The sequence below is a fragment of the Terrapene carolina genome, unplaced genomic scaffold (genome assembly GCF_002925995.2).
Source record: "Terrapene carolina triunguis isolate 2854851 unplaced genomic scaffold, T_m_triunguis-2.0 Scaffold132, whole genome shotgun sequence".
In the NCBI taxonomy this organism is placed as follows: Eukaryota; Metazoa; Chordata; order Testudines; family Emydidae; genus Terrapene; species Terrapene triunguis.
In genome coordinates this window covers 10,886,868-10,914,671 of record NW_020664483.1, presented here as the reverse complement: position 1 = coordinate 10,914,671, position 27,804 = coordinate 10,886,868, and the positions used below count along the sequence as shown (strand labels likewise).

The 27,804-nt window shown below is 39.7% G+C and overlaps 1 protein-coding gene across 1 annotated transcript in view; it reads left to right on the top strand.

The window, feature by feature from the left end:
- Nucleotides 1–27,342, top strand: part of SEL1L2 (SEL1L2 adaptor subunit of ERAD E3 ligase) — a 37,494-nt gene extending 10,152 nt beyond the window's left edge. Inside the window, exons 3-17 of the mRNA XM_029911894.1 lie at nt 2,988–3,041; nt 3,155–3,214; nt 3,313–3,394; nt 6,055–6,209; nt 6,779–6,835; nt 7,965–8,033; nt 8,491–8,568; nt 12,808–12,870; nt 13,463–13,550; nt 13,649–13,797; nt 16,047–16,212; nt 16,303–16,377; nt 17,864–18,033; nt 25,423–25,551; nt 27,229–27,342. Coding sequence (XP_029767754.1) covers nt 2,988–3,041; nt 3,155–3,214; nt 3,313–3,394; nt 6,055–6,209; nt 6,779–6,835; nt 7,965–8,033; nt 8,491–8,568; nt 12,808–12,870; nt 13,463–13,550; nt 13,649–13,797; nt 16,047–16,212; nt 16,303–16,377; nt 17,864–18,033; nt 25,423–25,551; nt 27,229–27,342 — 1,509 coding nt within the window. The remainder of the gene's footprint in view (nt 1–2,987; nt 3,042–3,154; nt 3,215–3,312; nt 3,395–6,054; nt 6,210–6,778; nt 6,836–7,964; nt 8,034–8,490; nt 8,569–12,807; nt 12,871–13,462; nt 13,551–13,648; nt 13,798–16,046; nt 16,213–16,302; nt 16,378–17,863; nt 18,034–25,422; nt 25,552–27,228) is intronic.
- Nucleotides 27,343–27,804: the final 462 nt, after the last annotated feature.

Below are 27,804 nucleotides of genomic sequence, written 5' to 3'. Positions count from 1 at the left end.
AAGATCCCAATCCAATGACCATTACTGTCAGTCAAAAGACTCCCATTGACTTCGGTCCTTAGGTAACATGGTTTCTTAGTCATATTAGGGCCTTAAGACTTTTCCTTCATAAACAGACATAGATTTGCATCATCCTGACTTCCTAGTCCTACTGTAGTTTGGCCCTTTATGCAGAGGGACAGTGTTCACATAACTCCAGGAAACCAAGTTACAGACATGACCGATTACCAATACCCCAAATCCATATGTATGGTAATCATTTGTGCTATCCATGTTCCAGGTAAATGGGCATAGATTTTCCCTCGGGGACTTTTTTTCCTTTTATTGCATGGCTTTAAAAACATTTGTCACAGCCAAACCCATTGTTCCACCCTGTTTAAAAGTTATTTAACATAATGGCTTTCCTGTTTAGCCTTCTATAGCAGGGATTCTCAACCTTTTTCTTTCTGAGGCCCCCCCAACATGCTATAAAAACTCTATGGCCCACCTGTGTTACAATAGCAGGTTTTCTGCATATAAAAGCCAGGGTCAGCGTTGTGGGTAGCAAGCAGGGCAATTGCCTGGGGCCTCATGCCACAGGAGCCCCCGCAAAGCTACATTGCTCAGGCTTTGGCTTCAGCCTCGGGTGGTGGGGCACAGGGCCTGGGCTTCAAACCCATGTGGCAGGACTTCAGCTTTCTGCCCTGGGCCCTGCTGGCCCTGCTTGGCGGCCCCCCTGAAACCTGCTCACGGCCTCCCAGGGGGCCTCGGACCCCTGGTTGAGAACCATTGCTCTATAGGCTCAGGGCCTGGATATTTTGAAGCCTCGGGAGAGACCCATCTCCTTAGTGAAGCTACTGAAATGAAAAGTTATTGTAGCCACTCGACCACTTGGGTAAATTACCCTATAATGCTGTGTTTTCTGAATCCTCTGCCCAGATAGACCACTCCAGTCTCTCACAGAAACCTGTTTTTTAACTAATCTATAAAAGTTTCAAAGGAATAAGAGGCATTTCCTATCATGATACAGTAGCCAATATTAAAAAGGACTAAAATGCCATGACCATCAAATATTATCAAATAACTAAAGTTACCTTAGTAAAATCACAGAATGTTAGAATTCCAAAGAGAGTGGCAGGTTGGTGTAGTATTTTAAGAAGCACTGTGGGACACATTCTGATTACAGTTAGACCCATGTAAACCCAGACTAGTTCTGTTGATTTTAATGAGTTACCACAGATTTACACCGACATAAGTGACATCAGAATCTGGTCGTGTGTGTGTGTCAGAGGAGAGAGGGTCTCATTTATCCAGGATCTTGGAGAAAAGGCTCTCAGGCAGCAGTGTGCCTCACCATATACACTTCTACCCCGATATAACGCTGTCCTCGGGAGCCAAAAAAATCTTACCGCGTTATAGGTGAAACCGCGTTATATCGAACTTGCTTTGATCCACCCGAGTGCGCAGCCCCACCCCCCTGGAGCACTGCTTTACTGCGTTATATCTGAATTCGTGTTATATCGGATCGCATTATATCGGGGTAGAGGTGTATTTCCTTTATGTTTTGGGGATTCTTCAGAGCAGAGCTCAAAAGGTCGGGGAGGATAGGAATTACATTTCTTTCCCCATTTAACACCCTGGAATGTTCCTTTTAATTTTGTATCCCCTTTCATGTTCTGTGAGCCTTCTCTCATGGATGGGATATGTAGTACAAATAGTGCATGAATGATACAGTATTGAAATACAGCTTTCCCTTGTATTCTTTTAAAAGGCTCAGAAGCATTGTTTCTTCACTCTTCCTGAAAGGAGGACAGAAATACTGCTATGTTTCCTCCCCCACTTACAGAAAGGAAACCAGGAACTGTTCATTAGGTGGAGCCACATTAAACCCTTTTTCCATGGGTTTTAGTTTAGGCCCTCCCATAACTTCCTAGTTCTGAATTTAAGATGGCTGGGAGAGGGTTACCAATCCATTGCGTAGTGATAGAGCTAAAAAATCAAGGGAAACCAGTTTGTCTCAATCCTTAGATTTATTTTGTTTTCCCATGTATTTCTATGTTTACTTTACCAAGTAAAAATAAGGTTTCTTCTCAATGATGTGATCCAAGGAGAGAAAGAGTTTGGATTTTTCTTCAAACATCAGCCAATGCACAGAAATGAGTTGTTAATCAGTAAGGGGCAGTACACTACAGCTTGGACCAGCTGTGGCACTTCTAACAAGACAGAGGTGCTGTGTAGAGGGCACATAAGGTGACTGAGGAAAACTACCATTTTTTATTTTTTTTTTTGGCAGACGTGTAGCTACCAGGAACAAGCCATCTAGTGTAAACATGCTGAATTGGTGTGCAAAGTAGAGCTAGTCATGACATGATTTCTTTCCCCCACTGCAAAAAAATAAGTTTCCCCCCCATTTTTGTCCCTAGTTTATGAAAATTTTTGGATTTTACAAAATCCAAATATTGAAAATTTCAGAAATGAAATTTTTCCCATAGAATTTGTTTTAGTCAAAACCAATTTTGTGTCAAAAGAATTTAAACCACTGCTAGTCAGAATTGATTTGAGCTGGTGCTGCTTACTCCAGCATAAACCGTGAAACAAGGTTTCGGTGCTTCAGTTCAGGTCATGGCTCTTAACAGACAAAATGATACCACCTTATTGGAGGAAACTTTCTCTGGTAGTTCAACTAGACAAGTTTCAAAATAATAACCAATATAGTTTTCTTTAGTTTTTAACAGTTATCTAAGATTAATCTTATCTTGAATCATGCTTCACACAAGCCTAACCTGCTCACCTGACTGGTAACAAAAAAGCACCATAGTAAGTTACTAAATGAAGACTTCATAACCCCAGTTAGAAGAGTTTTAACTCTTAAAAGCCCCTCACAAATCAGAAAAGAAATTACATACAATAAAATAAAACAGGCAGCATCTGTTTCAACTTGTATAAACAAAATGAATGACCACACATAAATAAATGTACTGACATGTGCTTTTATTTTGGATCTGCAGGCTTTAGGATTCATGTTTTCATATGGCATAGGAATGGAGTATAATCAAGCCAAGGTAAGAAAAATAAAAAGTGATATGCTTTTAAAAATTAAAGAAAGGACTTACCAAAAATACTACTGGTTTTGTTTTTTTCATTCCTTGTATAATTTTTTGTTTCTATGTTTTAGGCACTTGTTTATTATACATTTGGAAGTCTTGGAGGAAATTTGATATCCCAGATGATTTTGGTTTGTAAATTATATATTTGGCAGCTCTATTTCTTGTTCTCTGTATAATAATCCAAAGGTTAAAGAATAAGAAAAATATCTGTTATTTATTGTATTAGGGATACCGTTACTGGGTCGGAATCAATGTTCCAAGAAATTGTGAAGCAGCACTAACTAATTACAGGAAAGTGGCATATTTCAGTAAGCAATCCACATATTATTACTATTGTCATACCTCATTTTAGAACAAATGAAAAATAATATGTGAAGTGAAGAAAAAACAATTTCTTATTTATAACTGGTTATATATTGTGACAAAGTTCCTCCTCTATCTTGGTGGGTTCTGCACTTATTGGTGGATTTTCTTGCCTCAGAGATTCACCATGTGGGTTGGGAAACAGCCCAGAGACCTTCCCCTCTGGAAGAACCCACAGTCCAGGTCAGTTGGGAGGTTTGGGGGGAACCCAGGCCCACCCTCTACTCCAGGTTCCAGCCCAGGGCCCTGTGGACTGCAGCTGTCTATAGTGCCTCCTGTAACAGCTGCATGACAGCTACAATTCCCTGGGCTACTTCCCCATGGCCTCCTCCAAACACCTTCCTTATTCTCACCACAGGACCTTCCTCCTGGTGTCTGATAACACTTGTGCTCCTCAGTCCTCCAGCAGCACACCCTCTCACTCTCAGCTCTTTGCGCCTCTTGCTCCCAGCTCCTCACACTCACACTACAAACTGAAGTGAGCTCCTTTTAAAACCCAGGTGCCCTGATTAGCCTGCCTTAATTGATTCTAGCAGCTTCTTAGTTGGCTCCAGGTGTCCTAATTAGACTGCCTGCCTGAACTGGTTCTAGCAGGTTCCTGATTACTCTAGTTCAGCCCCTTCTCTGGTCACTCAGGGAACAGAAAACTACTCATCCAATGACCAGTATATTTGCCCTCTACCAGACTCCTGTACCCCACTGGTCTGGGCCTGTCACTATATATATATATATTGCACCCGATTCTGCTCTCAGATGCAGCTTTCATTAAGATCTTCTACAGGAGCTATGCACATATATCTAATGGTAGAGTTTAAGCTATGTAGTATTGCAGTCTCATGAGTTCCATTAATACTATGTATTTTCAGATAGTAGTTACAATAAGATTTTGGAAACATGCTAGGGACATCATAGTTAAAGTTCTAAGACAATTTCCATTAGAAGCCTGATTTTGGCATCCCCATCTTCATAAGAGGAAGTGAATCTAGACACACCCTGGACATCATTGGCTATGCCACTTTCCAGCCAGTGCCACCAGTTTAAGGGGCTGAGCACAATCTCTGATGGCATGAGGGAGGCTGCATCTACCTTGTGTCACTGCAAACTTATACCTCAGACAAATTTCTACTGGGTACCCCTGCCCTAATCATGGAAACTAATCTGACACTGGAACTTTAGAAGCTCCACAACTATGGTAGCCTCAAACATGGTTCTCCCAAACCACATTCAAGCTTATAAACCCAAAGAGAACCACAGTTAAGGCTCCATAGAAGTTTTAAACCAAGCCAACATAGCCGTAGCTCATGACACCTATATTTCTTCACTGAAGTTAGAGGCAAAACCTGTTCAGCCATTTGAGTTATGAGCTTGCCCAAACACTTTCCTCTTTATAACTGAACATGCCCCACATCAACTGGAAGCATGGGTGATAGGTTTTATCATACACTTGAAAGCCACATATTGTTATTTATTTAAAAGAGATGACTAAATTTCTTGTGGGATCTGATGAGGCTCTTCAGTGTACTGGTGGAGGGAGGGCAGAGATGGGGGCAAAGTTAACACTGATGTTAAAATGTTCACTGCATGTTTTTTGAACTCCCAACGTTTCACTGATGTTTGTTAAATTATAACACTGTTCATTTTTTAAAAGTCACATTCTCAACTTTAACTTTAATTTGCCTGGATAAAGATATTCTTTCTCTCTGAATTATAAAGTAACCTTCATATAATATTTTATAAGAAAAATGGAAAACCAACTTTTCATATCTGAAAGTAATATATACCAAATTGAAGTATCTTGTATTATTAATTTCCATGCTATCTTTCCCATTTATCAATTTTACTCTTAATGCAACACCAATAAAATGTCATTTATTGCTATGCTCATACCAAGAATTATTGACCTTAATATTCAAGTTATGAAAGTAATTCCGATATCTTACTTCTAGTTCCTCAAATACATACACATCATCTTTATGGAAGTTGCATAAATGCAGCAATAACCAGTACATTTCTGGCAGGAATACTGTGATTTTGATAAACATGGTTGTCATTTCTCAGGTCAGCCCATATTGGCCTTCCATCTACATGACATAATGAGCAGATAAACCAATGAAACTGCGGAGTTTCTAATGCAAATCTAGTCACTGTCCCTTCTTCCAAGTTCCTCGCTTTTGTTCTGCTTCACATAAAACAAGTTTCTTCGTCTGCTCTCACTTTCTACAGTTGTCCATTTTTAGTTCTCAACTTGTTAGTTGAAATCCAGTCCTACATTAAGTGTTGTAGTTGTTATGAGAATTTGTCATCAGCCCTTTTAAGTGTCTTTTCAATTTGCTAATCCAATGGCCTGCTTTTCATGTTTCCTCCATTGACCCTGCTACAAAAGATCTAGATGGCAGGGTCAGATACCATCATTTTTCCTGAATTCAGCACTGTATAAACAATGCTAGAACATGCTTGGTACATCTTTCGACTTTATTTGGCTAAACAGTTTTTTGCATAATTTCATGAAACTATGTAATGTACCGTCCACATTAATAATCTCTAAATTGCTAAATATAATACCATTGTTCTATGTCAACTCTTGTCTTGTCATTTTTATTAACAGTTGCTGATAAATTAGAAAAAAATGAAGAAATGCCAGTAGAAAAAGTGAGACTGATGGAAAAATCAGAAAATCTGAGTTCGAACAATGACTTCTTAGATTGGGATGTACACCAATACTATAAGTTTTTGGCTGAAAGAGGAGACACACAGATACAGGTAATGTATAAAGCTAAGATACTTTTTTCTGGAAAAAATGTTGACTTCTGGGGACAGGACAGTATTCATGAACTACAAATGTTTTGTCATGTTGTAGTCAATGGGAACAGGATTTGGGCCCACAGGGGAAATGGGTACAGGAGACTCCTTGGTATGGCTGAATCCCTACATGGCACATAACCATTCATTTCCATTGGACTCCATGCAGACACAAAGGTCTGCTCATATGGATCTGATTGCAGGATTAGGGCTTTAGAAGTCAGCTCTTTAGGCATGAACCATATGTTTGTGCAGTGCCTAGTATAGTGGGGTCCCAACCTCGATTAGAGTTTCTGGGTGCTATGATAAAATGAATTGAAGTAATAATTTTATTAGGTTATGCCAAAACCATTACAATATTTATTCCATTGTATGAAAGCTTTCCAGATATACTACTTGCTCAGAAGTCAGTAATAAAGTACTTTCAAAACTTTTATTTTCTGCCCAGTGGGAATTAACGGTATTTTTTCTGGGATTTCAGAAAGACAGAGAATATTGCTGAAATAAAATGTTTGAATACTTATTTCCAGGTATTTCTTGGACAATTACATCTTGCAGGAAGGAAGGGACTAGAGAAAGATCATTCTGTAGGTATATTTAAATAAGAGCTGAGGATTAAATCTTGCAACACTAGTTTTCACTACAACCAGTTTATTTGCATAATGAATATTCTGCAGTAAACGAAAGTCATTTATCTTCATTGATTCTGTACAATTAAGAACCCCATTATACACTAAAAAAGACTTTATTCTACCAAGTTTCAGCTAGTATGGTTATGAAGGTGGGTGGGCTCAGATAGAATATCCGGGCCCCATAATTATCTCAGTACCCCAAAGCAGCCAAAAAAGTTTCAGTGCAAGATAACTTTTAAACATTTGCAGCAAACATATATGAGAGAGGATGGAATTAGAGGCAAGTTTCTTCCCTCTCTAGTCCTGTGGGGAGCAGAGCAAGTAAGGCAGTTAGTCTCTTCCCTTTCTATTCTTGCTGTTGGAGTAGATCTGACAACTTTTGACTTACTGGGTCAGTGCAGCTTTCAGGGGCCTCAAAAATCCAAATATCTAAGCAGTTCCTTGTGTCTAAGACTGGCCCTGTAAGAAGACATATACTGTAATTCATGTACATATAAAAAAACGTGTGATACTGATGACAATTTGTGCTTATCTGAGTGTTTTCAGACACAAAACTGACTTTGACAATTGTGGGAGGGGATGTATTTTAAAGGCAAATTATATTTCTAAAAGCTAATTCACATTATGGGGAACACTACAGTTTTTTTCTTATGGTCACATACATGGTAACAAGAATTTGTAAAAATTAGTTCATATGGCCTCAACACTGTCAATCTGTTCCTGTCTAAGGTCAGAGTCTCCTTAGGTAACGGATCTAGATGCTCTGTTCTTACCTTTGATTCAGCCACCACCCACCTATCATACCAGACTAAGGCCCTGATTCTGCAAAGGCTAACATGCATGAATAGTCCCATTGAGTGGAACTCCACATGGGCATAAAATCATACTTGTGTGTAAGCGTTTGTAGGTTCAGAGCCTAAATGTGTAAAGCTATTTTCAGTTTTGCGTTGTGACATTTTCTGGTCTGTCTAAATCAAGAAGAGGTGTAAAGCTGTGCAAAACATTTGTCTTGGTTGAAATTTACAAAAAAAAAAAAACCTTTTTCAGGTGAAAAAATGTAACTTTGTTATTGCTTTTTATTCAGAAAGCTTTCTACTATTTCCTAAAGGCAGCAAAAGCAGGGAATACACATGGTATGGCATTCCTGGGAAAGGTACATATTACTTTTCATGAGATTAATTTGGTAAATTGCAACAGTCAAGGACTAGATAATGGCTAAACCTAAAGTAGCCACGCAGAGGTGTAAGAGTAGTCACCAGTCACTTTTGAAAATCTTGGCCTCAGAAGATATTACAAATAACCTAAAGGCTTTTTTAAGAAAACAAGTTACAAACAAGTAATTATCATGATTCTATTAGTGTATACTCAGTATAAATCAGTAAAAATTTAGTACATTAAACCAGTCAGAAAAACTCATGAGTGGGAGAGAACTGGCAAAGTTCTGTTCTCAGTTACATCTGTACAATATCATTGGCTTTATTGGGGATGTACAAGTGGAAGTAGGAGCAGAGTTTGTCCTACTGTTTATATTTTTTATGAGAAACTGGATAGGCAGGGATTCATAACACATATCTAAGGAGCAAATATCTCCTTTTCTTTATATTGATCAGATGTTTTTAGAAGGAAGTGTTGCAGTGACACAGAGTAATGCTTCTGCCTTTAAGTACTTCACAATGGCAGCTGAAAAGGTAATATAAGAAAAAGTATCTGTTTGTATACAATATTTTAAGAGTGTATTTGATTTACACCTCAATTAGTGTGTAAATTACAGGAGGAAAGCATGCAGTCCATTTCTTCTATTTAATGGGAATGTTGTTCAGTGTAGATTTTTAAGAAGTAGGTAACTATAGCACACTTCTGAAGCCTATGAAATATAATGTTATGCAGTTGGTGATGTTGAGGGTAATGGAAAAGCTAGCCGAAAAGTTGGAGAAGTAGAAACAGGAGATAGAACTGCCATTGTTTGTGTGCAAACTAAAGGCCCGATTCTGGAAGGTCTTGATCATCCTCAACTCTCACTAAAGTCCAAGGCATCACAAGAACTCACTAAGTGGTCTCATGATGTGTAGAATGGATGACAAGTAGTAGGTGCCCATGAAAACACTATGATCTGTCTGATAGAAACAAGTGGATCCTGCAGTCTAGGAGAAATTTTTATGCCATGTCCTGTTCTGAAAGAGATGCTGGATATTGGCAGAGGACAAGTACTTCTATAACTGAGATAGTACCACCTTCTTAAATGATCTTGCTAAGAAAAGGAAAGTTGGAAATTATTTGGGTAGTTAGCAGAGTTGTTGGCTTTGTCAGGTTTGGCCAGGTTACTGAATTCTTTAGTGACTAAACATTTGCCTTCTTTAGCATGGAATGGCAAAATCCCCTTCATACAATACCACAGCAGCAAAGTAGCGTGTGATCTCCTTATGGTGTGTTGCAGGGCTGCCTCTTCACAAGTGCCCCCACATGGCCTGGAGTGGCTCTGTGGCATCTTGCCTCTGTTTCCTCTTCTCTCAGGACTCCTTAATAAAACTCTAGACAGTCTAAAGTAGGGTTGCCAACCCTCCCAGATTGGCGGGGAGTCTACCAGAATTGGTATCAATCTACTGGTGACCATTGAAAGCTCAGGAGAGTTTAATAGGTTGCTAAAAGTTTGGTCGGCGGTGCAGCAGGGCTAAGGCAGTCTCCCTACCTGCCCTAGCTCCACGTGGCTCCCGGAAGCAACCAGCATGTCCAGCTCCTAGGCACAGAGGCAGCCAGGGGGTCTGCGCATTGCCCCCGCCCCGAGCACCAACTCCGCAGCTCCCATTGGCCAGGAACTGCGGACAATGGGAGCTGCGGGGGCAGTGCCTGCAGGCAGGAGCATTGTGTGGAGCCACCTAACTACCCCTGAGCTTAGGCACCAGACATGCCAGTCACTTCTGGGAGCCGCCCGAGGTAAGCGCCTCCCGGCCCGAGCCCACACACCTTACCCCCTTCCACACCCCAACCCCCTGCCCCAGGCCTGAGCCCCCTCCTGCACACTGAACTCTTGGCCCCAGCCCAGAGCCCTCTCCTGCACCGCAAACCCCTCATCCCCACCCCCAGCCAGAGCCCACACCCCAATCCCCTGCCCCAGCCTGGAGCCACCTCCCACACTCCAAACCTCTCAGCCCCAGCCCAGAGCCCCCTCCTGCACCCCAAACCCCTCATCCCTGACCCCACCCCAGAGCCTGCACCCCCAGCCAGAGCCCTCACTCCCTCCCGCATCCCAACCTCCTGCCCCAGCCTGGAGCCCCCTCCTACATCCTGAACCCCTCATTTCTGGCCCTACCCCAGAGCCCGCATCCCCAGCTGAAGCCCTCACCCCGTCCCGCACTCCAACCCTCTGCCCCAGCCCGGTTAAAGTGAGTGAGGGTGGAAGACAGCGAGCGACAGAGGGAGATGGGATGGAGTGAGTGAGGGGCGGGGCCTCCGAGAAGGGGTGGGGCAGGAGCTTTGCCTCGGGGAAGGGGTGGGGCAGTAGCAGGGGAAGGGTGTTTGTGCGATTAGAAAGTTGGCAACCCTAGTCTAAAGGTATAGCACAAAATTCCCCTTCAGGGGGTCTACTTTATTAAAACCAAAATCAACTGAAAATAAAGTCGCTTCAACCCAGTCCTTAGCTGGGCCCAATTCCTCCTATCTGAGAAATTGTTCTCTCTGGTTCTGTGCCATCTTCTCTTTCTCACAGAAGAGTCCCATGGTTTTCCTCGGGGCTTTTTTAATACCAATCGGCTGTAACCTTCCATAGCTTCCCTCAGCTGACCGCCATTATCTTTGTTTTATTCTTCCCCCATCTGGGAGAGAACAGCAGGCAGCCATTCTTCCCGTGCTAGTGTCTCCCTCACCTGCTAACTCAGGGTTCCCTGCAGGAGCCTTCTCAGTATCTGCAGGCATTTGCCAACGCCAACCATCAGCCCTCTTCTCTCTCCAGGCCTCTTCCTTATCTACCCCAGGCCGGACTGAATCACCTGACACCCTCATTCTCCCCACCTAGGGAGGCAAGCTAATTGTTTTACAGGAGGGGGCTGGTCCTGTGTCCCATTAAGGGGCTAGCCACCCTGTGACATGGTCCTATCTCTGAAAGTTTTGGATTTGATCCAAGTGCAGTACAGGAAAAGCATGCTTTAATGACCATGTCTTTTGTCTGTATGGATATTGTAATTTATTTTCCCCATTTTACCTTGTGACAACTCAGTGTATACAGATTATGCTGAAGCACTTCTTCCCTTTCCTATGAAACCTATGTGCTGCTTCTTTCCAAAAGTGGCTTCCTTGTTGATTAAGGTAATGTTTGTTAATATGTATGTGATTGCTTTATTTGGTCAAGAGAATGGGATTCCCTAAGCTCATATTTGAAATTTTGAGTCATTTGCTTAGCCCCAGTCCATCAATAGGGCATGTATTTTTTGGATTTCTTGTTGTTTAATGTCAGAAAGGAAGCCAAAATCTCCATCTGGCTACATAGACTCTGAAAATACAAGAGTGTTTGTAAATGCAGATCTACCTTTATAAAAAATAGGATCTTATTGAGCTTTTTGATGTTAAATTACATAATAAATTTTAAAATCACAGGGTCAGAAATTGGAGATGAAAAAGACCTATGCGGTCATCTTATGCATCTTCCTGCCAATGCAGAAAAAAAGTGAAGGTTCTGACAAAGCCAACAAATTATGAGTCACTTCATCCTTAACTCACCCCATTGTGCTTAAATGCACATGGGTATATCACATACAGTATTACCAAGATACAAACAAGGCAAATTAAATAGCTGTTGTATCTAATACTCAGTGAATAGAGAAGAGTGTGTGTACAATTCATATTGCACTAGAGAACATCAAAGAGAGCTAAGGAAAGAGTCAAGATGAGAAAGCCAAGATGGTGAAGGACTGTTAGCTTAAATAATCCATTACTGGGTACTTGCTTACTTTGGCCAAAACACAATTGTTTCTGCTAAATATTCAAAGAACAAAAGATGATCTTCCAAAGTGAGTAACTAAGAAGCAAATACTTGTTGAAATAGAGCATTAAAAATGGACTTTCAAAATATCTAGTATTGGGCTGGCACCATCTGTGGCGTGAAACGGAAGAAATTTCTGCAATGAAACTGAAGTGGACAATCTCCCTTTTATTTGTGGAGATTTCTCCCTAATCATTATGTTGGGGGGGGGTTGTGCCCCACTGTAGAACAGAACATGGATTTGACCCCCCAATGTCTCTTGGGGCTATCCACTCAGAGCATCTCTGTGTGCTAGTGCTCCCCCAACATCTACTGACAGAACAGCATGAATGGAGATCACAACCATGCTTTTTCAGCAGACAGCTGTTTTCAGATGCCCCACATTACAATAGGGTTTCTAATATGGGGGGCATGGCATGGAAATAATACAGCCTGAACTCTCTAGAGCGAGTGGAGGAAAAATGTGCACCAACCCCAGTCTGCCTACATCTCTTCCAGCCTGACCACCTTCCAGCCCCTTCTTTTTCATGTGAATCCAGACTACAGCTGGGCAGAAAAAGACAATTCTATTTCTCAGAGGATTTTTATATTTTGAAATTTGGTTTTGTTCCAATTCAGGGGGGAAGGGGAACACCCTGCTCTAGTTTTACCATCCAGTGAAGCCACTTTTATTAATGGCAATGAAATTACATGTGGATAACAAAAATTAAAGCCACTTTTTAAACATATGGTATGGTGTCTGTCTACAAGCAGTCATGAGAGTCATCAGAATAAGAATACTAATTTAGCATTGATCATTATCAGAATTCATAGTTCTAAGTTCACTATATCATAGTAAAATAAAAGCAAGAATAACTAATTGGTTAGTAACTTATCTGATAGATGTTTTCTTTATTGCAAGTGCTTTTCAATGTCTTAATGAAAAATTACATTCAAACTTAATACATTATTTTAGGGTAATGCAGTTGGACTATGGGGTGTAGGCCTTCTTTATTATCAAGGAAAAGGTGTTCCTGTGGTAAGAATTATTTTAGTCACTTCAAATATGTTTTTCACAATACAGCTATTAAAAATCTGAGAAAATAAAATGTTTAATCAATATCAACTATGGATTAAAACACCCTTTAGTAGGGGATTATAGCTAAAATAACTATAATAAAGCTCATTCAAGTGGTGCAACTAATAGATTTATAGCACTGCAAATATGAGTAATTTTTCTTGTACTCTGAATACTATCATGAACACACCATTGTATGTCTTGAATGGAGCTCCTCCTGATTTATACTAGTGTAACTTTCATTAGAATGAGGCCCAGAGTCCAATTAAATAAATAAAAAACATTGGTAGGTGTTAGTCCATTCAACGCTATGGAGTATAACTGGTGTGAGATCAGAATCAGGACCCTGATCTCAAATACTATACAAGCTGCACATTGGAGAAAATGTTAGTTTGATTTTGTTTTTCATTTGTTTGGGATACAGCGTAACATTCTGTCATTAAATTGTGCCGCTCAAAAGTGAGACAAAACTTGTCTTTTTCATGAGCACACAATTCTTACCACGCTGGCAGGTACCTGGAACTTTCAGTAATGGAGGGTAATTACCTTTCAGAACTATACTGAAGCTTTTAAATACTTTCATATAGCAGCTGAGAAAGGTTTGGCAGATGCACAGTTCCAGCTAGGAGTCATGTATCACTGTAAGTACTATGCATTTTTTAATTAAAAATTTGCATTAATCAGTCGTCTGTAATTTTACAAAAACCAAACTAAACTCCAATCTCAACTTGATTTGCAGCTGGCTCTGGAGTAAGGAAAGACTATAAACTTGCCTTCAAATATTTTTACTTGGCCTCTCAAAATGGACAACCCATTGCTGTTTATTATTTGGCTCAGATGTATGCTGCAGGGACTGGAGTGTTTAGATCATGTCAAAATGCAGTTGAGGTAAATAGTATATTTTTTTAAAGATTTGTGATTAGTTATAGAAGTAATAGCCTGGATTTGTATTACTATTTTAACTTCTCTTTTTATGAAAGTTGCCTATATGCTATGATTTAGAGTCAGAAATTTGTATTTTCTTAAGTAGGAGAAAAGTGATCATATCTGGGCCAAATTCTGTTTTCAGCTACACTAGTCTAAATCCAGAATAACTCCACTGATGTCAATAGAGTTGCTCCAGATAAGACCAGTGTAAGTTAGAGTAGAGGGTGACCCATAGCATGCAGGTATGATGGCCTTTACACCTCAGAGTCATAGAGTGGGTATACACAGCGTTTTGAAGTAAGCCTTCCAGCCCGGGTTGACAGACTTGGGCTAGTGGGGCTCACACTAATGCTCTAAAAATAGATGGCTAGACAGTGTTTGAAGTTGTGGCTTGGGCTGGAGCTTGAGCTCCGAAGCCTAGGGAGGGAGGCTGGGAGGCTTGCTCCAAAATGCTATGTAGACATACCCATGGAGTTTAAGGCCAGAAGGGACCACAAAATCATCCAGTCTCACCGCCTGTACCTCACAGGCCACTGACACCACCCAGCACCAGCACAATAAACTGAAATTAAACCAAAGTATTACAGCCCTCAGCCCTGGACTCAATCTTTAAATCTATTTCATAAATCTTCACCAAATTAACAATGTAAGTACAGTACTTATCAATTTGGCATTCACTCTTTCTTTTTAAGTAGGTTGAGTCTGCCTAAAATGTCACAGATGGATTTAACTTAGAACCATTCATCTCAAGAAATCCTAAGTACTTGTATATCTGACTATTGATAAAACATTTTAGGGAAGATTTGCTGTGGCTTTTTTTGTTCTTTGCCCACAACTATTCATGCCTATTTTAGAATGTTATTGGCAGTTCTAGTTTTATCAAGTTTCCCATGTACTATAAATATATCCAGTTCAACTGGCCCCTTTTCAGCTCAGGCAGTTAGCTGGCAACTTTTGCACTATAGCTAGATTTTTTACATTGCTGGCTTTCTTATGGAATACATATGCATGACATGACTTTTTATAGTTACATAAGAATTATTTCTCTAAGACGTACTCTTCCATAGGAATCTTTACATCTTGCAAAACTTTATCCAGCAGCCACAGTGCAGATCAGGGTGGAGTTCCCCTGTCCCCCAATACTGTGGCACACTATCCTGTGATACACAGCTTAATTGTGATGTACTTTAAGATCACTAGGGGGAAATGCCAAAATATTATTACATAGTGGCAGTACTATTGTGTCATAATCAGTCTTAGAGTTGAATTTCACCAGCATATGCTAGTCACAAATGACCAGGGCACTGGGGGGCTGTCTTGTGCATAAGCTGTAGACAAAGATGAAAATAGGGTATTCTGGGTTGAGTTCCTCTCAATTTCTCCTGTTGAAGCTGTACCACTTTGCATTAAATAGCTGAATAGCCATTGGGCCAAAAAAAGTGACACTTATAGGGGAGGCGAGAAATCCAGGTTCAAATTCCTGCTCCCATAATTATTTATACAAAGTGGAACAGCTTCAACAGGAGAGATTGCTAGAGTCCCAGCCTGCAGCCTAGTGTTTAGGGTATTCAGCTGAGATGGGGAGACCTGGCTTCAAGTCCCTGCTCCAGAGTAGAAGTTTAAACCTTGATCTCTCACATCTCAGGGGAGTGTCCTAGTTATTGGATGCGTGGGGCAGGTGGGAGCACTTTCAATGGGTTTTTTGCGAATGGTGCCTAAGTCCCCTAGAGAATCTAGCCCAACACATTTTATTTTGTCCAATAGTATTTGGAAAATGTATGTCAAATTCACAAATAGTTTTGTCGACACAAAATTGCATTTTGGGGGGAATAAACTATTCATCTGACAAATTTCTCTCATCTCTAGTTGAAATCTTATTTGTGGCTTAATATTCAGCAGAGCATCTTAAAATAAATAACTGTTGTATAACGGAAAACACTTTTGTTTTTTATCAGTGTATTTTTCTTTATATGCAACTAAGAAAACAACTTTAGAGTCAGATTAGATATGGATTCATCTGACTTTTAACGATTAAGTACTCTGTATCAGTTAAGGATGCAATTGGCATAACTTTTTTGTAAACAATACACACAAATGTTGTAACTTTAACCCTTGTGTCCCCCAGCAGGAGCTACAAGCTCCTAAGATTTATTGCCTGTGGTGAAGTGTAAAACCTCACGGGTTTGTTCTATCACTGTTCCTCTGTTCAGCTTTACCGAAGTGTTTGTGAACTAGGAAGTTGGTCTGAGAAATTCCTGACTGCATACTTCGCTTACCAGGATGGTAATATAGATTCATCTCTTATTCAATATGCATTATTAGCAGAAATGGGATATGAAGTAGCTCAAAGTAATTCAGCTTACATTTTGGAATCTGGTAAGAGAAGTTAAATTATTTTCTCTATAAATTATATATGTATTTGCAAGTGCTGTTGTAAACTATGCAAATTCAATTTTTCTTTTACAGAACAGGTTAAAATTCTCAGCAATGATCAGATGTATCCATTAGCACTTCTCCTGTGGAACAGAGCTGCAGCTCAAGGTATGGAACACCACATAGTTAAAAATAACTTGCAGTTAGCTGTCCACTCTTATAAGTATGATTTTCTTCAACTCTGTTCCTCAGATTGTACAGCCAGAAGAGAAATGAACACTCAGTGGCCCAAGAACATGGCATTACAAACGTCAGATAATTAAGCTAACATCATTAAGGGATTGATTCTCACATATTTAACTCACGATTAAAAGGATATCTGTACTACCGCCTTAGGCATGTTAAAAACAATCTAACATTCAAGAAATTCTCACATTTCTAGGTTAAAACACTCAACTATTCATTTATCCTCCACTGATTCAATCCTCATTCATGGGTACTTTATCACAAAACTTCAACTGAATAGGAAAAATGGTTTCTTTAGCTAAATGAACACCAAGAAAAACTTACACCTACTCACTAAGAAAAACTATAGGAAATTGAGAAGCATAAAGATGTGTAAAATATGCTTACTTGTTAAATGTGCACTATTTGTATGCTTTACTTCAGTACAGCTTCAAGAATAATTTGGGGTCTAGAAAACCTCCTTTATAGTTTATAAGTATCTACTTGGGGAGAAGATTTCTGATGCTACGTCTACACTACAGCCTATTCTCCATTCCTGTCAAAATTTCCATTCTTTTCCCTGTCACCAAGATGCTCAAACAGGGATCATATTTATTGTTTTTTCCCCTCCGCTCCCAGGCTGTTGCTATATTGTCTGTTTTCCCTTCACATACAAATCTACCCTTTCATTTGGGGGAGGGATAGCTCAGTGGTTTGAGCATTGGCCTGCTAAACCCAGGGTTGTGAGTTCAATCCTTGAGGGGGCCATTTGGGGATTGATCCTGCTTTGAGCAGGGGGTTGGACTAGATGATCTCCTGAGGTCCCTTCCAACCCTAATATTCTATGAATCTATGAATCTCCATCCCCTACCTTTGACATCGCACTGCTCCTAACTTCTTGTCTTGCCCCCTTAGTTTATCCAAAATATGGCTGTCACAGTCCTTTCTTGCCACCATGTTGCTTCCTTTTTTTTTTTTTCTTTCTAATCTCTCTCTTGTCTTTCACATCAAATTCAAGCTTTCACCTTCAAGGATGTACATCAACTCTGCCCCACACACATTTCAATGTTCATTTCCTCCTACTTTCCTTTCTGCTCTCTGCATTCCAAGAGGCCCTCCTGTCGGTCCCTTTCTTATTCTTCTCTCGCATTACCTTCACCCCTTCTTCCATGCCATTCCTTACCTGTGGGACTTCCTTCCTACTTCTGTACTCTCAACACCTTGGTTTCTTCCCAAATCCTTCCCGTTTAGAATACTCTATAAATTATAATAATTCTATGATGACTGAAACCATAGTGCTTCAAATTTACATTTTATTCATTTTTATATTTAAGAGAAAAATACAATTTTATTAGAGGAGGAAATTTAGCAAGAAGCACAGTTTAATCTAGATTTTTGTTGTGACTTTTCTTTTTAATGTTTCCACCAGGCAATGCATTTGCTAGAGTAAAAACTGGAGATTACCACTTTTACGGTTATGGAACCAAGAGGGATTATGTCACAGCAGCAATTCATTACAGCCTCGCAGTTGATCACCACATCGCTCAAGCCATGTTTAATCTGGCATATATGTATGAACATGGTTTAGGTATTCCAAAGGTAATGTGGACTGCATATGGTGCAATCTGTGTGTAAAATTAACCTTAATAGATATCGTTGAAATTAAAAGCTATTATAGCTATAATATCCTAATGTAGCATTCTGGGTGAGGCAGAATCTCCCATATGAGGGAAAATTAGGTAAACAGAGCTTATTAAAATTGTAAAGGAGGGTCAGGCAGGCTATGACTGAGAGATACATGTGAAATGATAGATGGTATGGTGAAGGCCAAATGCGTGCCCTTTCATCTTGCCACATAAAAACAAGGATGAGAAATGAAAATAAAGTTAGTGCAGTAAACATGGAAATTCAGTTTTAAACAGTGCATGGTCAACCTGTAAGATCTATGACCACATGATATCAATGAGACTAGTTCAGTAAAATTCAAAAATATAATTGGTTACTTATAAATAAGAAAAACATCTAAAGTTGCATCAGAAAGGCTGGAAAAATACAAAAGACATAATTCTTCATGACTGGAAAAATACAAAAGACATAATTCTTCATGATTCAACTGACAGTCAGTTGATGCCTTAGAATCATAAAGGAATCCCACCCTAATCTCATGCTTGCAGGGCATGAGGGAAGGGAGAGGTGCTGGTTTGAGCTAATGGCTCCCTACCACTGGCCCAATATTCTCTCCTGCTCAGTACAATGTAGAAACAAATGATACAATTTACTAAATCTGAAGTTGTGTGTATTTTTGCCATTTTTGTTGTTTGCTTGTTTTTCCATTGCTTCCTTCAACTTCCTTTTGTACTTGCCTTTTTCTCATTTCTCTCCTTCCTGTTTGTGGCTTCAACTTTTTGTTTCTTTCATCTTACCTAGTCTCTCTTCATTCTCTCCTTGCCCAGGCCCATTACCTGTATGCCTCTCCTCTCGATCTCGCCACAGCTCTATCTGGTTTCTCCAGTCTCCCTCCTCCAGCACTCTCAGATCTTCTGCATCCTTTCCCAACTCTCTTCCTCCCCTAATCTCTTTGCGCCTCCCCAACCTAGTTTCATCCCTCATAAATGTCCCAGTTCTTGACCTGACATGTCTCCAAACGCCATGGGCTTGGTTCTCTGATTGGTTTCTCAGCTGATTGCCCCTTCTTCTGATGATTTTCATTCTTCCACTTTTTAGGGGGAAGTAATGGGGAAGTAAGCAAGGCTCCAGTGACCTGGGGGTGGATTAGTGGAACCAGAAGAGAGGTGGTTATGCTATACTCCACTGTAACTCTGAGTGATGCCAGGGGAAAAGAGAGAAGCTAGTATGGCTGCCTGCTTGTGTGTAAGCTCCAGCAGCTGCACAAAGGGATAGAAGAACATATGGAGAAGGCAGGCAGGGGTTTCTTTCAGAGAGCCACCATCCATCCTTTCCCCCACTCTTGTGCTTCCGCCTACACAGAGGCAGTGCCTCTATAATGGAAGCAGACCACTTCTAGTCTTAAAAATTATAGTAAAAATGACACCCTTTTAATAATCAGAACTGTTGCCTGTGTAGCTAACGTAAAATGAGCAGGATTCTATTCACTCTTATACAGGAATTATTTACCAAGTTCCAAGCCGTTACAGTGGTTTAGACCCACTGAAGCCAATGGGGCTTCTCTATTTGGACTACAGAACTTTTATTACTGGTAATAGTGACAAGAAGCAAAGATGGTAGCTTAAGTTGTATCCCAGGCGAGTTTGAAGGACTGTCAGTTAGAAGAAGCATCTCTTTACTTGTAAACTGGACACATAACTAAGACAAACATGCAACCACACTATGCCATCATCAGTCACTCCTCAGCAAAGAGTCACACTCAGAAGCTTTTCCTTCTGTTCCTGCTTTTCTTTTCCTTCCAAATTACTTCCCAACTTTGCTCCTTCTCCATCTATGAGCAGCAGTAAGCTGTTTCAGTATGGTATGGCTATGAGCAAAGCTAGGAGGAAGAATGTAATCAAAATGAGGCCCAGAAGGCAGGTGATGTGTCCCTGACTCAGCCACATATTTTTGTGACCTTGGGCAAGGCTTCAGAGCCAGATTTTTCGAGGTGTATGCATGCAATGATGTAACTAATTTATGCACAAAATTGCCACAATGGCATGAACAATTACAGAAATTGCATATACAAAAGATGAGCTACATATCTAATGAATATGACTGCATGTGCAAATTTAAAGGTAAGTCTATTAGCTATCCTGTTATATGCAAATACTTCTGACGATTTGGCCCTTATTCTATTTGGTTAACGTTATTAATATTTAATTATTAATATTAATATTAGCAATATTAATATTAAATAATTGATAATGTATTGTTATTAAAATCTCTTGTGAAGCAGAGTCATTGTTCGCACTTATAGTAATGCCTTTCAGCTAAGGAATTCAGAGTACTTTCTAAAGTATTATTAGGAGAGGGCAAATAGTGAAAAGCATCATGAATATTTGGTTACATTTTTCAATAAAACTGCTGCGGCCATGTTCATGCCCCTTTGCATGAACTTACTGCAAATACTTGAAAAATTGAGTTTGACCAGCATGGATGCTTGTGGAAAGTGAATGAATGCCAAAGTCTCGAGATCAGCATATTTGTCCCAAAATCAGCCAATTTGAGGAGATTAAAGTTGTCTTGCAGATATTCTATAAGCAGAAAATAATAAACTAATTGGGTAGAAATAAGAGCAAAGCTGGTCATTCTTATACAGACAGAACAAGCTGAATTATTGTAGCCCATAAGGGGACAGTGTCATCTTTAAGCCCTTACACTTCTTTACTTTTATGGACTGCTTTTCAATAACAGTTTGAATTTTAAGAAATAAAATTTATAAAAACAGACCATTACTAAATTAAACTTTGAACAGGGCTTAAAGGTTGATACAAGAAATCATAGGACTGGGAAGGGACCTCGAGAGGTCATCTAGTCCAGTTCCCTGCACTCAAAGCAGGACTAAGTATGATCTAGACCATCCCTGACAGGTGTTTGTCTAACCTGCTCTTAAAAATCTCCAATGATAGAGATTCTACAATCTCCCTAGGCAATTTATTCCAGTGCTTAACCACACTGACAGTTAGGAAGTTTTTCCTAATGTCCAACCTAAATCTCCCTTGCTGCAATTTAAGCCCATTGCTTCTTGTCCCATCCTCAGAAGTTAAGAAGAACAATTTTTCTCCCTCCTCCTCATAACAGCCTTTTATGTACTTGAAGATTCTTGTCATGTCCCCTCTCTGTCTTCTCTTTTCCAGACTAAACAAACCCACGTTTTTCAATCGTCCCTCATAGGTCATCTTTTCTAGACCTTTAATCATTTTTGTTTCTCTTCTCTGGACTTTCTCCAATTTGTCCACATCTTCCCTGAAATGTGGCGCCCAGAACTGGACACAATACTCCAGTTGAGGCCTAATCAGCGCGGAGTAGAGCGGAAGAATTACTTATTGTGTATTGCTTACAACACACCTGCTACTACATCCCACAATGATGTTCGCTTTCTTTGTAACAGTGTTACACTGTTGACTCATATTTAGCTTGTGGTCCACTATGACCCCCCCAGATTCCTTTCCACAGTACTCCTTCCTAGGCAGTCATTTCCCATTTTGTATGTGTGCAACTGATGGTTCCTTCCTAAATGGAGTAGTTGGCATTTGTCCTTATTGAATTTCATCCTATTTACTTCAGACCATTTCTCCAGTTTGTCCAGATCATTTTGAATTTTAATCCTATCCTCCAAAGCACTTGCACCCCCTCTCAGCTTGGTATGGTCTGCAAACTTTATAAGTGTACTCTCTATGACATTATCTAAAACATTGATGAAGATATTGAACAGAACCGGACCCAGAACTGATCCTTGCAGGACACCACTCATTATGCCCTTCCAGCATGATACTGAACCACTGATAACTACTCTCTGGGAACAGTTTTCCAACCAGTTTTTCACTCACCTTATAGTAGCTCCATCTACGTTGCATTTCCTTAGTTTGTTTATGAGAAGGTCATCTGAGACAGTATCAAAAGCTTTACTAAAGTCAACATATACTATGTTTACCGCTTCCCCCTATCCACAAGGCTTGTTACCCTTTCAAAGAAAGCTATCAGGTTGGTTTGACATGATTTGTTCTTGATAAATCCATGCTGACTGTTACTTATCACCTTATTATCTTCTAGATGTTCGCAAATTGATTTCTTAATTATTTGCTCCATTATCTTTCCGGGTACAGAAGTTAAGCTGACTAGTCTGTAATTCTCCAGGTTGTCCTTATTTCCCTTTTTATAGATTGGCACTATATTTGCCCTTTTCCAGTCTTCTGGAATCTCTCCCACTTTCCATGACTTTTCAAAGATAAGCGCTAATTGCTCAGATATCTCCTCAGTCAGCTCCTTGACTATTCTACGATGCATTTCATCTGGCCCTGGTGACTTGAAGACATCTAATTTGTCTAAGTAATTTTTAACCTGTTAGTTTTCTTATTTTAGCCTCTGATCCTATCTCATTTTTACTGGCATTCACTATGCTAGATGTCCAATCACCACCAACCTTCTTGGTGAAAACCGGACCAAAGAAGTCATTAAGCACCTCTGCCATTTCCACATTTAATGTTATTGTTTTCCCCCCTCATTGAGTAATGGACCTACCCTGTCCTTGGTCTTCCTCTTGCTTCTAATGTATTTGTAGAATGTTTTCTTGTTACCCTTTATCTCTCTAGCTAGTTTGATCACATTTTATGCTTTGGCCTTTCTAATTTTGTCCCTACATACTTGTGTTATTTGTTTATATTCATCCTTTGTAATTTGACTTAGTTTCCACTTTTTGTAGGACTCTTCTTTGATTTTTAAATCATTGAAGATCTCCTGGTTAAGCCAGGGTGGTCTCTTGCCATACTTCCTATCTTTCCTACTCAGTGGGATAGTTTGCTTTTGTGCCCTTAATATCTTTTTGAAAAACTGCCAACTGTTTTCAATTGATTTTCGCCTTAGACTTGCTTCCTATGGGATCTTACCTATCAACTCCCTGAGTTTGCTAAAGTTTGCCTTCTTGCCTTCATTGTCTTTATTTTGCTGTTCTCCCTCCTACCATTCTTTAGAATCATGAACGCTACCATTTCATGATCACTTTCACCTAAATCTGCTGTTCATCTTTCCTTCTTGGTTTAGTTCCCTCTCTCATCATCTGTTTTTTCAGTTTCTTTGAAAAAATGTATTAAGAAATTAAGTGGCATCACTTCTGCTTCTTTCCCCCCCCCCCAACCATGGGGGATCTCTCTCCCCAATCCGCTCTGCACCCCAACTAACCATGGTACATCTATCTTTATTCCATGTAGCTCTCCTTTTCATCCTGAACCTCATTCTTCTTTGAATAGTGTCCGTATGGGTACTCTGCTTCAGGTGCGTGTGTGCCCCATGTGCCTTTGACTGGAGATTTTCAGTAGCAGTGCCCAATTGGCCCACGCATGCTCTCCAGAAATCCTCTTGCCCTGTACTAGGGTAAGATAAAGGTGAATCTGGCCTCTTCAGCATCTCCCCCATCTCAGATGTATTTCAGGTTTGTTATGTTAAACAGATTCATTTCTCTTCCCCCCTCCCCCCCCAATTTTTATCACTCTTAATGAAGAGAAGTGGGGAAAATGAAGATAGGTTTTTAAAATGTAAAATAAATAGGATGGAAAGATAACCAGATTAAGCTTAAGAAGTGATCAGTGCTGACCTTCCTAATATAGCTCCTTTATGACTCTGCTACATATATTGCACACACCCAACAGGAGTTCTCAAATTTACATGAGAAATATTGCATGATATGGAAAAGGAGCCTCTTGTGATCACCTCCTTTCCCAACCTCAATTCCACACCTTGCTTGTGAAAACTAAAGTTCTTGGTTACATGAAAAAGTAATGTAAAAGACAGACCCAAAGATGGACCAAAATTTTTCTTTCATAAACTGTGTGGAGCTTCTTGGTTCTCTCTGCCCATGCTGTATCTGTACTGTCTATGCTCTACCTGGCAGGAGGACTTGGTTTGATACAAGTTCTTTTCTTATTACCTGTAACCTCCACTACTTGAATCATTGCAGATCACTTTCAGCTTAGAAAACAACCAGAAAAAAAGAACCACTTTGTCATATGTATATATGGTTAACTGGATTTTCACCAAAGAAAATGCTGACAAAGACATGAAGCAGCTCTTGAGGATGGAAAGAGTAGCTTGTTCTTTGGGTTTCTTCATTGGTCTGGACATTCCAAAGAGTCTTTGACTAGGCTTCAACAAACGTGAAGCAACAATTGTTTGACAACTTGCAGATGCCATTGTGATATAACAGCTCCATGAATCACACTTTGAGAACCATTATATTAGAGATAAAACCCGTTTCCTTTTCCAGCCTCTCCTAAGTGGAATCCAAACACAAATTTTGAAACCTTAAAGTGGTATTTAAGTTAGACAAGATGAATTCAACTATCTTTAACTGAAATACTGCTCGTTCAGCTAAGAATGGATAGTATTTTTGACCTGATGGGAAAAAAGGAGTGCTGGAAATTGTAGAAGAAATCCTGTACTAGCAATATTTACAGCCTGATGTCTAAGATCAGAGTAAGTTTGAGATAAGCATCCAAATTGAATCTCTACTCATTACTAATAATTATTAAGTAGAAATTTGCAGACAACTATGCATTAAAAATAAATTAACAGGAGAAACTAACCAAGAAGACATGATGAGCAGCATGAGCAGCCACACTTGACAAGCCTAGCTAGATCAATGCCTTTCGAAAGATTCTAGTACTTTACTAACTAGATAAATATTTTACCAAAATGTGCTCTGCTGAGAAAGTAGCTGATGGGGCAAAGTCACTAATTGGTTCCATCATGACATGAATATGCTAGCTAAAATTGAGGATATTAGACTAAAAAATTGTCCATTAAATTTATGGACTAATTTTTATACACATATAGTTACTAAATTTAGTCAGTAAACTAGATAATTGGGTTGTTGTATTTCTAGCTTTAGATATAAAGAATAACTGCTTAATTAGATAATTTAAAATGTCTGACTGCCTATTTTAAGTATCCATGAGCAAATGCTGACTTCAACTTGACTTCCTATTGAATTCAGAAGACCATTTATATACACAAGACAAATGAACTGAGAGGTTGTGGGGATTGAAAATGAGTTTGTAGAAAGTAGGCACACAAATTAAATGTTAACAAAATCCATTTTTATCTCATGCCAACAATTATACATGAATCTAAGGTTTATGCTTTTCAGGTATTGTTATAGCTTTATGATATACTAAGCTACAAAAATACTTGAAAAGCAGAAACCTAAAAGACAAAGGATAGAAATGCTTTGAAGATTAGCTAAAGCATCACAACATTCATCTAAGCAAATTCCACATGTTCTAAGTAAAAGAGACACCCTTCCCCCCCGCCTTTTTTTTTAAGGATATACATTTGGCTAAAAGGTGGTATGACCTCGCAGCACAAACAAGCCCAGATGCTTCCATTCCAGTGTTCTTGGCACGTATGAAGCTAGAAGTTAAGCTTCTATTCAGCGAGATGCAACTTTTCAAGGTAAGTATGATTTGGACATACTGACAAGCTTTCACCAGGGCCAATTCTAATATTTTTTACATTTTATTCTATACTTTTAGATTTGCTTATTGCACCTATTCCAGACCCTGGGTATATTACATAATATGTCCTGTTTTGGTAAAAATAGGCCCACCATCCAAGACTTGTCATACAAATTGCACTATCTATTATTTCCCTATCCTCATACTGCAATTTCCATTTGTACAAATGCAGAAAACCCTTCAAAAGTGAAACCTATAATTTTAGTTGTAAATTAAAGTTCATGTGACTTGAAGCCCTTCAAACCTTTAGTTTCACTGCCAGTCTGCCAATTTTAGTGGCAATACAGTGCCCTTATGATGCAAGGCATCAGAGTTTGTGTCGTCAGCTCATCAGGACCTGGGAGCACATCATGGTCATCTGAAGGGAGGGGAGTCCTTGCTTATTCTTAAGCAATCTTCTCCCAAAAACCCAGGAGTGGTGTAGTGCTGATGAGATCCAGGGGACTAGTCCAGTCATCTTTTGCCAGGACACAGATTTGAGCTATAATAAACCTTTCCACAATGGATTCCTTCACTTCCCTCCATGCCTTGATTAGTTATTAACTAGAAAACCCAGCTGCTTGTCCCTCCACTTCACACAGTGAAAGGAAGTACTTCTGATCATCTATTCTGAAACAATTCCACCAAACCCTATCAGAATCTGAGGTTTGGGAATACAACCTATAATCCAAATTTCCCTAGGAATAGCATTTGGTTCCTTCATGCAATACTGGTAGTCTGAAGCTGTTCCTATACTGCCTCCCAATCTGTTGGGGATTTCCACATAGTAAGCAAGCTGGGTGCTGCCTCGGAGCCATGCAGTACTTGTGCACCCCATTACAGATGCCCTATACGCAGAACAAAAAAAACAGGTGAACTCAATGTCTGTTTTATAGAATTGTGGGTTCAAAAAATAATTAGATAAGTTCATGGAGGATAGGTCCATTAATGGCTATTAGCCAAGATGATTTGGGATGCAACCCCATGCTCTAGGTGTTCTAAGCCTCTAAGGGTATGTCTACACTGCAATTCGATACCCACAACTGCCCTGTGCCAGTCGACTCAGGCTCACAGGGCTTGGGCTAAGGGGCTATTTAACTGTGGTATAGATGTTCTGGCTCAGGCTGCAGCCTGAGCTCTGGGATCCTTCCACCTCACAGGTTTTAGACCCTGGGCTCCAGCCCAAGCCCGGGCATCTACATTGCAATTAAACAGCACTACAGCTCGAGTCAGATGGCATGGACCAGCTGCAGCTTTTTAATTGCAGTGTAGATATACCCTAACTGCCAGAAGCTGGGAGCAGATGACAGGGGATGGATCATGCGTAAATTGCCCTGTTCTGTTCATTCCCTCTGAAGCATCTGGCATTGGCCACTCACGGAAGACAGGATAGTGGGCTAGATGGACCATTGGTCTGACCCAGTATGGCCATTATGTTCTTATTATAGGCTTTATTCTTCTGTGCTTACTATATTATACATCTTGTCCTGATTCAAGTTTACCAATCCTAGCATTGTCTAAAACCTCATTAAAAAGAGCATAATGCTTTCATTTTACACATTTTAAAAATAGCTTCTATTTTGCATGTAAAAAAGTATTCTCTGTATTGCTAAGATCTCCCTTTCTGTCCTAGCAGTTTACTTCAAGTCGGAAAATGTCAAAACTGGACACCATGCTGCGACCACATTGGGATCTGTTTGTATTGGTAGTCATAGTTATTTTGCTTGTACTACTGATAAGAAATAGGTAGAACTGGGAAAATGTTAATGTGAAAATCTTTTGGTAGTTTCCTTTATATTCTAAATAAAAATTCTATTACTCATTTTTCTAACATCTCTTTCTAATACTTATGTAACAAAGTGAATATACGTGTAGCCTTAGGGAGAGTTAGTAACATTACAAAAAATTAGGTTCTTAATTTAAAACGGATAATTTGCTTACAGAAACTAAAACCTGTCAGTACAGCAAAATCTTTCATTTGCTCGCTGATGGAAACATACACAGCAGATAATCAGCTATCCCAGTGCTCAGGAGTATGTTGTGCAGAAAAAATCCCTTATTTCATAAGTTCCTTAAATATTGTTTACACTGCTTATTTTAAAGAATTATATTAAAAGATCAACTCAGTGAGCCAGCATACAAAAGGAAAGCAGAAAGAATTAACAAAAAGCTGCCAGTAGGAAGCTAGACAACCAACAGTTTTTAATGACTG